The 11,778-nt window shown below is 39.9% G+C and overlaps 1 protein-coding gene across 1 annotated transcript in view; it reads right to left on the bottom strand.

Moving 5' to 3' along the window:
• PLEKHH2 (pleckstrin homology, MyTH4 and FERM domain containing H2) overlaps positions 1 to 11,778 on the bottom strand; it is a 61,188-nt gene that overhangs the window by 4,291 nt on the left and 45,119 nt on the right. Inside the window, exons 19-29 of the mRNA XM_035111207.3 lie at positions 11,021 to 11,133; positions 9,588 to 9,767; positions 9,169 to 9,266; positions 8,376 to 8,553; positions 7,902 to 8,057; positions 7,113 to 7,210; positions 6,007 to 6,148; positions 4,943 to 5,088; positions 4,089 to 4,218; positions 2,780 to 2,866; positions 155 to 292 (exon numbers count right to left, since the gene is read on the bottom strand). Coding sequence (XP_034967098.1) covers positions 155 to 292; positions 2,780 to 2,866; positions 4,089 to 4,218; positions 4,943 to 5,088; positions 6,007 to 6,148; positions 7,113 to 7,210; positions 7,902 to 8,057; positions 8,376 to 8,553; positions 9,169 to 9,266; positions 9,588 to 9,767; positions 11,021 to 11,133 — 1,466 coding nt within the window. The remainder of the gene's footprint in view (positions 1 to 154; positions 293 to 2,779; positions 2,867 to 4,088; positions 4,219 to 4,942; positions 5,089 to 6,006; positions 6,149 to 7,112; positions 7,211 to 7,901; positions 8,058 to 8,375; positions 8,554 to 9,168; positions 9,267 to 9,587; positions 9,768 to 11,020; positions 11,134 to 11,778) is intronic.

Genomic DNA, 11,778 nt, shown 5'->3' with positions numbered 1-11,778 from the left:
AATTTAAGAAGGATATTGACAAGGAGTGTGTGCAGAGGAGGGCAACCAAGATGATCAAATGTCTGCAAACTAAGCCTTATGAGAAACTACAGTGGAACTCTGCAATTCTATGATACTATATGCAAGATAACAAAGGACCAGTTAACATACCAACCTTTGGTTTGGCCATAGCAAACAGCAACTTTTCAGTTTGCTTTTCTTGTGTGTGCACATTGTTGACCACCAGCATGAAGTCATCTTGATAGCCTCCAAATGTCATTAGGTTCTTATATAAATATGTCACTATTAACCTCTTGAAAAACAAGAAAAAATAAAATGTTTCATGCAAGCACGAAAAAGAGCAAAAATAGATTTTATAGTTTGAATATAATTTCTTCATGACAAAAATCTGATGAAAGTATGCTAATTAATAATTATAAATTTCTTTTAAAAAGATTCTAGTGGAATCTCCATATGTAGGCATATGGAGAATTAAACATGTAGTCAGATGCATTTCTTCTCAGACGAAAGTCTGGTTGTGTTCAGTGTGCTTACGGTTAGCTAAGTTTACAGGAACTGCAGCCGACATCTTTCTATTACATGACCAACACCATATATGTCCCCATAAGCTATTTTGTGGCAGGCTCACTGCATACTTTAGTCTACGCATGCCAACCAAGACCTTTCTTGGTCCTTGTTGTAGTATGTTTGTTTGTGGGTCATAAATCCTTTGACCCACGGAGTCAAAGGTACTCCTGCATTGCCATTTTAAGCCCCAAAGAAGCCAATAGCCAACAGGAGGCTTCTTTCAAGCCTAACTGTAGTCGAGGGAGTTTTTTCTTTGGGGGGGGGTTACAACTGCAAAGGGAAGGCTCAACTGCCCTCTCTTCAACTGCGACACACACCCTGCTGAAAAAGACTTTCTGCTGCAACCAGTCTTGAAAGAAGCCTTGTACTGGAGGCAATAGAATGTTTTGTATTTTGTTTCCAAACCTAATTGCAACAGGGTGTTTTTTTTTTTGCGGGTTGGTGATGGTCACAGTTGGCAAAGGGAGAGCTAACCCTGCCCTCTTTCCAGCTGTGGGCCCGAATTCCCCCCTGCCCCCCGGCAATGAATGCCTCAGAAAATTGGTTGCCACAATTTGCCTTCTTTCAAGCCTAATTGTTGCAGGTGGGTAAACCCCCCTCCCCAACTATTTTGTTCTTAAAACCTAACCTGTGTAGTGGTGGTTGCAATGAGTGTGTGTGGTACCCACAATGGTTTCCATAGTCTCCAAATGAGTCTCAATAGATTGGCAACCCATGTCCTACTACATCATATTTATTTATTTAAATCCGGTACCTACCCTTCACTGCAAAGTCCCAGGTAGGGTGCATATAGTCAATAAAACATATAAAACAATATTAAAATATCACTTTAAAGCAGAATTAAAACACAAAAGATGACTGCAGTGAAGAAGGTGGAGCGGCGGTGGGGGGAAACGAACAATTTGATCTAAAATAATTCATGTGCTCCCAAAAGCCTGGGTGAAGAGGTGCATCTTTACTAAGCAGCAAATAAAGTACCATCAAGGAGCCAGGCGCACTTCCTAAGAGAGTCAGTTCCATATCTGGGAGGCACCATCCCTTCCACATCAAAGGGTGGCAGTACCGCAAGCAGGGCCTCCCCTACTGATCTTAAATTTTGGGCAAGTATACATGGGAGAAGATGCTCCATCAGATATTTAAATGATACGGGCTTTGCACAGTAACATACACCTTAAACTGAGCTTGGAAACAAACTGATAACCAGTGCATGCCTTGGAGGGCAGGTGTAATAGATGTTCTGCTAATACTGCTGTTTAGCACCCTGCCCACTGAACTGTGCACCAGTCGTAGCTTCTGTGCAGCCTTCAGAGGCAGCCCTATGTAGAACACAACCCAAAGGTTACCAGCACATCACTCATTAGCCCAAGTATTTCTATCCAGAAAATTTATCTTCATATAAACCAGTGAGCCTAGGGCTTGCCGATTGGAAGGCTGGCAGCTCAAATCCCCACGACAGGGTGAGCTCCCGTTACTCAATCCCAGCTCCTGCCAACCTAGCAGTTCGAAAGCACGTCAAAGTGCAAGTAGATAAATAGGTACTGCTCCGGCGGGAAGGTAAACCGCGTTTCCGTGTGCTGCTCTGGTTTCACCAGAAGCGGCTTAGTCATGCTGGCCACATGACCCGGAAAAACTGTCTGCGGACAAACGTCGGCTCCCTCGGCCAGTAAAGCGAGATGAGCGCTGCAACCCCAGAGTTGTTTGCGACTGGACTTAACTGTCAAGGGTCCTTTACCTTTTTTAAAAGACATGTATATATTAATGCATGCTTGTGTGTGTGTGTGTGTGTGCATGTAGTAATACTAGGAAAATAAAAACAAAAGCAGAGATGGACTAAAATTAGCACATATTTTCTTGCAACCGCAGCCCCTCTTATAGGGTGCAGCTTCAGAGGAACCCATCCTTTCAGAATACTTTTTGGGGTTAATGCCACTGTAAGGTAGAGACACAAAAGTTCCCACACATGAACGGAACACTGCACATGGCACTTAAGAGCATAATTCCACATTAGTACTTATTAAAATGCAAACTTTTAAGCAATTCCTTTAATAGTTAGCTGCTTAGTCTGTTAGTTCAGATTCTAAGTGCACAAGACATATTAATCCATTGCACAAGTTTGTTAAAGATTAATGGAGAGAGACTGTATTGGTTAACATGGCTCACAGAATTTGTATTACTCCTTTCTTTACCCAACATTTCAACTATTTTCCCTTACCATAGAGCTGTATTCAAGAATGTTTATGCCATCTTCATAAACAGCAAGCCATATCAAAGAACTCTCCAATGTTGATATTATCAGAGGCTAGAAAGAAGATATACTGAAATTAGCTACAATTATGAAACTGAATAAAAGCTGAAGCACTGCTTTAAATTAGTGAGTGAGGTAGAGGACAGTCAGATACGAGAAAAAGAGAAGTTACTGAAGGCAAGCAATGCAAGTATTTTTGCATTTCTGAGGTGACAGAGAAAAACAATATCAGTATTATATACAGTAGTTCCATTTCTGTGTGGACATTATACTTGTTAACACTGAACTGCATTTAAAAGCACAGGTCCCAATAAACAATCCTTTCCACAACCATCCATATGAAGAACTATACATTTATTCCTACTCTATGCTTCCTAATGAATTCCTGATCCATAAGAGGACCTCTCGTCTTATTCCATGGCAGCTAAGTTCATGCCGGAGCCTTTGATGAAGTACTTTGTCAAAAGCTTTTTGAAAGTCCAAGTACACTATTGTCAAAAGGATTGCTTCTATATTTCTGCTTGTTGACAGTACTTGCCCTTGAAGAAGCTGAGCTAACTCTATTTCAGCAAGGATTGTTATTCTATATGCTTGGTTATTTTATCTTCAACAATACTTTCCACTAATCCTCCCAGGACAGACATTAATTGGCCTATAACTTCCAGGAACAACCCACCGCCCTGCCCCAGAAACCACATCCCTTTTAAAACAGCATCGCCTTGTCCTCCATGAATTCGTTTTGGTTTTACCTCCACTGTCAAGAGGCAGTATAGCTCTGAATACTGGTTGCTGGGAATTGCAGGTGGGTGGACTTCTGTTGTGCTCATGTCCTGCTTGCAGGCTTCCACAGACATTTGGTTGGCCACAGATCCAGCAGATTTGTCTGATGTGGGAGTGGAATGCCTCATGCACCAACTTCTCTACTACAGTACTTACAAGTTTAACTCAGGGTAGACACATTAAAATTAAAGAATGTGGGTCAATTAGGTGCATGGGTCTCATTATGCATACAGGATTGCAGTCATGCTGCAATCCTGCCCATTAGGGTGGGGAACTAATGCCCCCCCCCAGATGGACTACAACTCCCATCATCCTTGGCCACTGGCAAGACTGACTGGGACTGATGGGAATTGGAGTCCAAAGACATCAGGAGGACCCAGGTATACACATTTATCTGTGTGGCCCTGCCTGCATAATTGATGAAAGAAAGAAAGAAAGAAAGAAAGAAAGAAAGAAAGAAAGAAAGAAAGAAAGAAAGAAAGCCAGAAAGTCTTACTTTTGCTGCAAATAATTTGGCACCAAAGAAAGGCCACTTTCGAGCAACAGCAAGGTAAATGCGCACACAGTCTGCAGCACTGTGACCACGGAGAGCCATCCATTTTGTTGACAGTCGCTGACAAAGCTGTCTGTTGACGTTAAGCATAAGGATATTTAAGTCATAAGTAGCAGGGAGAGGGAGAAGCAAAATAGCATTTCAAATCAAAATGCAACATGTGAGAATTAAGTATTATGATCCCTCTTTGCTATCTCAGCCTAAAAATTAAAACTGGCCTCTTAAGAAATGGAATAATAAAATGGGCCACCTGAAAATAGTGCTCCATTCCTTTCTCTCTCTTCCCAAAGCCCAGGCCTACTCTAAGTCTGCTGGTGGAGTTTTAAATTTCAGTAAAATTTGCACTTTTGTCTGGGCAAGGAATGGTGTAATGACAGGAGACCATTTCTAAATAACTGGAGAATAGGGATATGTGGCCCGGAAAATGATTACAGGTCACAAGGCTAGGGCAGTTAATCCTAGAATATGTTTTGGCAGAGAATAGTGTCATTTCTTTTGAAAAACTTTATATTGCCCATCATTCAGAGATCTGAGGGTTTTTTTTGCAATAAGTAAGACAATAAATCTAATTAAATAATAACACTAAAAAATGAAAAAGACTAAAAACTGCACTTTCCCCATTCTGTTTGCTAATGTATGTATGAAAAGTATTTCTATTAAAAAGAAGTTAACTTTTCTAGTGAAACATACAACAAAGCTAGTACCCGCAACCAGAATCTAGTTGTTATAATATCTAAGGCACTATTCGCCATTTGTTTAAAGGGGGTGGGGTGAAAGTAAAGCCTTTAGTAGCATACCTCAATTGTTCTTCTGAACAACCATCCCTATATCTTTTGGGGTAAAACTTTTCCACAACTTGCTTTAAAGTTTGATTAGATTTCGACTGGGAAGTGATTTGCCCTGTTGGAGTTGAGAAAGGTCGTTCAAAGTCCCCAATCTCCACCTAGTGGACATGCAAATAAATAGGTACTGTAAGATTGTTTTTACATACATCCGCACTTCAATGTTATTTCAGTACCTACAGTCTATATAAATCTCAAGTATCTGCCAATTATATTAAATTTATTGAATAAATACAATTATGAGCTGTGATAACAAGAATCTATGAGCTATTTCATATTTAATAGCTGAATATTAATGGGGCACATACAAAAAAAATTTGCATGGAAGAGTCTAACACAACAACCTAGTACCCTCCAAATTTTTTGGACTACAACTCCCACCATCCCCTGCCAGCAAAGGATCTAGGTATTCCTTCAAACCACCACCCCACTCATCCTGAATTGAAGATTAAATCCAGTTTGTGCACTGCCATATGAGTTGGTTGATAGACAACTTGTGACAGCCCCATGGTTGCCATGCAGGGCATGAAATCCAAAGCTAGACCACACAAAGCAACCTTGGTCTGAAGCCACTCAGAAACACCACCCTATTGTTCTCTAACATTATGTTCAATATTACCTCCAACATCTTGGTCAGGGAGACCATTATACAACTGGGTGGGTGGTAAACCAACAGCGCCCACCTTCTGCCCATCTGCTTCTCCTATTTCATGCCCCCCTCTGCCCTAAGTCTTGGTTATACAAGTCAAATCAGCTTCGTTGGATTTTGATTGGGCAGACTTGGATTCTAATATAATTCAGTCAGGAAATTCACTGGGTGACCTTGGGCCAGTCAGACAATTTTGGTCTACCTCACAGCGTTGTTGTAAATTAAAAACAGAATAATTCCATGTATGCTGTCTGAAGTCCCAAGATACAAAATATAATTGTTAGATTTATCTACTATTTCATATTACAAAAGAAATGTGTGGAGGGTGCTTTTTAAATTACAATTCTGGTCAACCACGAACGATACTTACCTGTGCCATAAGTGCTGCCAGTTCTAGTGCCAGCTCTTTGTTTACAGGGAAAAGCCCATTTACAATTTGATCGTTTGTCTGATACATCAACAGCAGCTTTTCCCTTTCTGTCTCCCCACGTATTTGAACTGAAAAATACAGCCTGCAAAAAGAAAGAGTGACAAACTACAAAATTGAAAATTGCATAATGCATATGCCAAAGTAACCAAGTGAAAAGGTACTAGTACAGGCATCCACAAACTGCGGCCCTCCAGATGTTTTGGCCTACAACTCCCATGATCCCTAGCTAACAGGACCAGTGGTCAGGGAAGATGGGAATTGTAGTCCAAAACATCTGGAGGGCCGAAGTTTGGGGATGCCTGTAATAGTACTACAGGTGCCACATAATACTCATTCCACATGTGTAAGAACTCAATCATTTGGTGTAGCAGCACCTGTACTTTGGAACTCCCTGCCTATTGATATCAAACAGGCGCCTTCACTGTACTCTTTTAAAACATTCGTGTTTAGACAAGCCTACCCAGATGCTTAGAAAGTGGAGGTGATTTTAATCTGTTTTAGAATTTTAATTTTTGTATATTTTAAAGTACGGCAATTTTTTCTTCAATTTTATTATTTTATCTTTTTGTAAACCGCTTTAAGGGTTTTTTCAATTAAGCTGTGTATAATTTCTATGAAATAAATAAAATTCACAATCAGTTCTAGTAAGGTTTTGAAAATGTGCTATTCAGTGGTCAGTTACAGAAGTCAGATAATGTGAAAGCTAATGATGCTCTGTATAAATACCTGAAGGAATAATTACCAGCTTTAAACAGACTATTCATTTCCATAAGCCAATGTAATTCACATACTCTTTAATGCTAAATTGACAATAACCCTGCTAAAGCATCTGTATCTTGATAGGAATTGGCCCATATCATCTGGATGGCCACAAGTTCCCCATTCCTGGCTCATGGACTTAACTTCTTATTAAACTATTAATTCACATGATGACTTCCTGAGCCCTGGCACTGAATTCAGTTATGAGAGCTCATCTCTGGCTGCAAACAGACTATAAATATATCTAAGAGCAATGATTCCTAGGGACACAAGTTTATATTACAAACCTGTTTTTGTAAGTCAGTCTCACTGTTCTTGTGCCTTCACATTTCCCAGGCTGCTGCTCTTTAGATGCCTGCTCCCATCGAGAAATGATGTCACAGATCTACAAGCAAAACCACAAGGCAGAACATAGTTATGGCAAAATATGCCTAAACAGAATTTGTACACTTTAGTTAGTCCTGATTTTACAGCAATAATCACTAAAAGACTTACCGTAAGTTGTAATTCTATTCAATTTTTTCTGGGGGTGAACCCCATTGAACTTAGTGATATGAGTAAACACACACAGGTCCATAGAAAGCCTAGGGACATCTGACCTGGAGCTATCACTGAAATCAATGTCACTTATGACCATTTTGTTATCATGATAATGGAAAACATTGTGCATGTAAAGTATGCCATACAGCTGCTGTAGGGCTTACCCCACAAATTTGTGTTAAATATTTGTGGAAAATATTGACATCAACAGTGTGTCCTCTGTGTGGATAGTGGTGTAGAACTTTCCCCACTTCCTGTTTAGCAATACACCACAAACCCATATGGGAAACTGTTATAACACCATTCCCATGTATCACAAAGTCACCAAAAATATTCCCATAAATCCTTTTCTTCCCACAGCTATCTTTAATGAGCTTTCTAAAACTACCATTCGTGCTTAAAACAATCAAGCATTTGTTTGGTTCCCCGCGGTCAATGTGCGCCAAGAAAAATGAAACACACTTAAAGAAGGAAAATGTTTTCTTTTGCAACTCAAAGGTAATTTTGACTGTGAGCTCATTAAAGGGATTGTTTACCTTGATGTTTCCTTGAAGACAGTGTTCTACATCTTTGCCAGAAGGATCATCAGTAAACAAAGCAAAACCCGACTGGGCTGGTTTTCTCATTCCTGTGTCTTGATTGAGTGTGTTTAGAAATTCTTCCACTGTGGTAGAAGCATCAAAGCCAACAACCTAGACAAAACAAGTGAAACATAAAGTGAAATAAGTTCTCACAAAGCTTAGATTTTGAAGAAGCAAGTACCGTGGTGAAAATCTTGGTACATACAGAGGTTGTATCCAAAGATGCTCTTCCATTTACAGAAGGTATCCCGTGGAAGGGAAGTTTCAGATCCAAACCATACATTTTTTAAAAAGAAAAGCAAAAATGATTTATCCAATGGATAAAAACTATCAATCTGTTTGTTGACAAGGAAGAAAGTAGAGCCATAGAATGTTTAAATATTTCTGACAGCACAACCAATACACCATCATTTTACAGTTCACGGCTACCTGGTATATGCCATTCATGAAATGCACTGGAATACTAAAAGGTAAGGAATGATGATAGGGATTTCTTAGAAGTGTAGAAAGAATTTCCATTCTTGATGGTCTGGCTTCCCTGTCACCATTCTGTTGTGTCCTTTCCACACATCGTTGACAGTAAATTGCGTATTTTCCAAATTCAGTTCTGTGAACACAAAACAAGGCTTCATAACAAACTGAAAAAAGCAGGAATTTCAACAGATTATTTTAACATATAATGGTTAAACAATATGTTCAAGAATGTTTTTAACAAGTGACACGGCAATCTATTCTGCTTCTTTCTTCCCATCCCCTACTAAGAATGGTTATACGAATTGGACACGTGAAACGTAGGATGGTGTTGTGAATATGCATACCAACAATTGAGTTTTTGATTGAGATCATATTATAATGTCCTTTTCATATTTTCCTGGTCTTCTTTAACATAGGTGTGAGGGATCAGGTAAAATACATGTGTTTCTACTAACTTTTATTCCAGTATCACAGTTTCCAAAGTTGAAAAACAGAATGATAGTGTAATGCCGGTGACTCCATTTCAACATTCAGTGGAGTTACCACTTTATAAATGGGCAAACCCATGAAACTAACATGAAATATGTAAATTAACACCAATACCAATGGAGCAATGGCAATAATTAACATGAAAAAGAACATCTGTAGAAGCAATACTGCTGCATTTCTACGGCCATTAAATTATACTCGCTCATAAGAGAAGGCAATCCTTTAGCCTTTGATGGTCTGATATTCCTGTAACGTATACCTGGAATCTGCATTCTTCTTCAAGTGAAGTTTGATGAGCCAAAGGAATGGGTGCTGTGGAAGGAAGAGTCCAATGCAGAGTGCTAAAAGCTGCCAGGCCTGGTCAAGGAGAAAGATCAGCATCATAATCTGAAGTTTCTTTCAGAATCAAATAGCCTCCAAGCACAAGTAGACTTATGAACATAGTAGACATTGAACAACCAGGAATGTAGGCCAAAGAAGATGCCCCATTTCTGAACTCATTCATCTCTTTTATTCTGCTGCCCACTTTGCCTTCCATGCCCCTTTCCCTTCCTTGTACAGAGACCACCCATGTTGTAATCTCCTGGATCATCCTCCACCTGCACACTGTAACCAAGAAGTTTTGGTACAAACTTATCAAAGTCCATCCCTCAGGACAGGTGTAAGAGTGTTCACTACCTGCACTGGTCCTATCTGATTTGGGGGCTGCCGCCTTCTTGTCTGCTTAACCAACTGGCAACAGATTTCATTTTGAAGCTCTGGATGTGTGAGACAGACTTGTAAAGCACTTTGGGCCAAAGATACATGGTAGTCAATGGCAGGAGAGTCCACTGCAGCATTTATAAACAACTGGCAAGTCTGCAACAGAGAAGAGAAAAATAATTATTTCCATTTTGCACTTTAAATTTAATTAAATCTAATTGGGGGGATTGTATATCAACTTAAACTTAATTACAAAGATATATGTAATTTAAACTTGAAAGAACTTTGTCTTCATTGACAATGGGTGGCTAATGTACAGATATAGTAATTTGGAGAAGGGCAATCAGTTCTATGGAACCAACTGCTAGCTGGCTCCTCCCTTCCCAGAATTATCAGAATGTTTGAAGCCACCTTGTACCAAATTAGACTATTTGTTCACTTAGCCCAGTGCTGTCTACTCTGAGTGGCTATGGCCTTCTATGGTCTTAGGCAAAGGTCTTTCACATGACCTGCTGTCTGATCTTTTAAGAGGCAATGCTAGGGACTGAATTTAGGACCTTCTGCATGCAAAGCATATGCTCTGCTTTACCACTGAGCCATGTTCTCTCCCATAAATGTTTCCTTCACAAACCACTTCCCCAGTTCTATTTATATAACATCATGAAAGAGCTGTATTATGAATTTGCATATTTTCCTCTTCCTCACTCTCAGCCATTATTTGAAATTGTAAACTTTGGCACTTTGGAAGCAAGGTGGTTCATAAGTGTAGAAAGGGAGTCAAAGAAACACACGTGCACTGCTACGAGAGAGTACTTCCTTCATAATTCTGGAGCACCTTCCCTATAGAAAACTATCAAAGCCAATGTCTGGGCACATTTAGGCATTTCTGCAAGGCTGGTTTTTGAAAGTCAATACAGTGGACGTTCGGGTTGCGAACGTGATCCGTGCGGGAGGCACATTCGCAACCTGCAGCAGCACACCTGTGCATGTGTGGGTTGCGATTCGGCGCATGCACAAAGCACAATTTAGTGTCTCTGCACATGCGCCAAAACCCGGAAGTAACCCATTATGGGACTTCCGCGTTCGGTGTGGTGTGCAACCCGAAAAATGCAGCCTGAAGCGGCCATAACCCGAAGTATGACTGTATTCAAATTCACAATCCTATGTGTGTTTACTCAGAAGTAAGTTTACTCAGAAGGGATGCTGCTTCTAATTAGGCTATTAAATGTTTTTAGGTGTTTAGCTTCATAATGCCTCACTTACCTAGAAGTCCCATTGAACTCATGGGACTTATTGTCTGAGCAGTCATGAAAAACGCTGCACTATAATATGCATTCTATACCATTTCAAATAAAATATACTAAAAGAATAAAATCATTCCCAACCACAGAAAAAGTTACTTTTTTTACCTTAAATAATTTTAAAGCTTCTGTTTGCAATGCTTCAGATGGAAGGGTTGTAAGAGGGGAAGAAATCCCATCTTTGCTGTGACAAAGTGCAGGGTGCCTCCAGATCTGGGAAGCTGGGACACAAAAAGAGACACAGTCATCTATTTAAAGTAATAACATTACAATTATTTAGAACTAGTCTTTTGCAGTTTCTTAAGAGAGACCTAACATGAAGTTGGCAAGCTGATCGGTTTAGTCAGTCAACCAGCTACAAATCCACTTAACAGTTACCCCATTCACCCTGCATTTTACTAGGTTCCTCGCAACAATATCATGGGAAACTTTGTCAAAACCTTTACTGAAATCAAGATACACTACGAGGCCTGCTGGGCCACATTCAACCTCCAGGACTGAGGTTCCCCAACTCTGCTCTACAAAAAAGTTAAGACATACCTGTACATACAAATTTATCCAAGGGCATGGCCCATGGTATGGTTACTTGAGACAGGGCCTTCTGCTGCACCCAACTATGGAATTTCTTTGCTGGGAAAATGCAATTGTCCCCCTGTGCAGTTAAGTTTCAGTTCTCTACTACAAACATATTTGTCTGCCTATACTTTTGAAACATGTCCTGAGTCTTAACAGTATTATTGTCCAGCTGTATATTGTTGTTATAGCTATGCTGTTTAAAAATGTATTAAAATTATAATGTACAAGTGACATACTTTTTATTGTTTTGTTCACCACCCTGGGCTCCATTGAGAGGAAGGGAGGCATAT

Source organism: Zootoca vivipara, chromosome 3 (genome assembly GCF_965207765.1).
Source record: "Zootoca vivipara chromosome 3, rZooViv2.hap1.1, whole genome shotgun sequence".
In the NCBI taxonomy this organism is placed as follows: Eukaryota; Metazoa; Chordata; class Lepidosauria; order Squamata; family Lacertidae; genus Zootoca; species Zootoca vivipara.
Note: the sequence above shows the minus strand (reverse complement) of the source record. Positions and strands in the feature narration are given on the sequence as shown.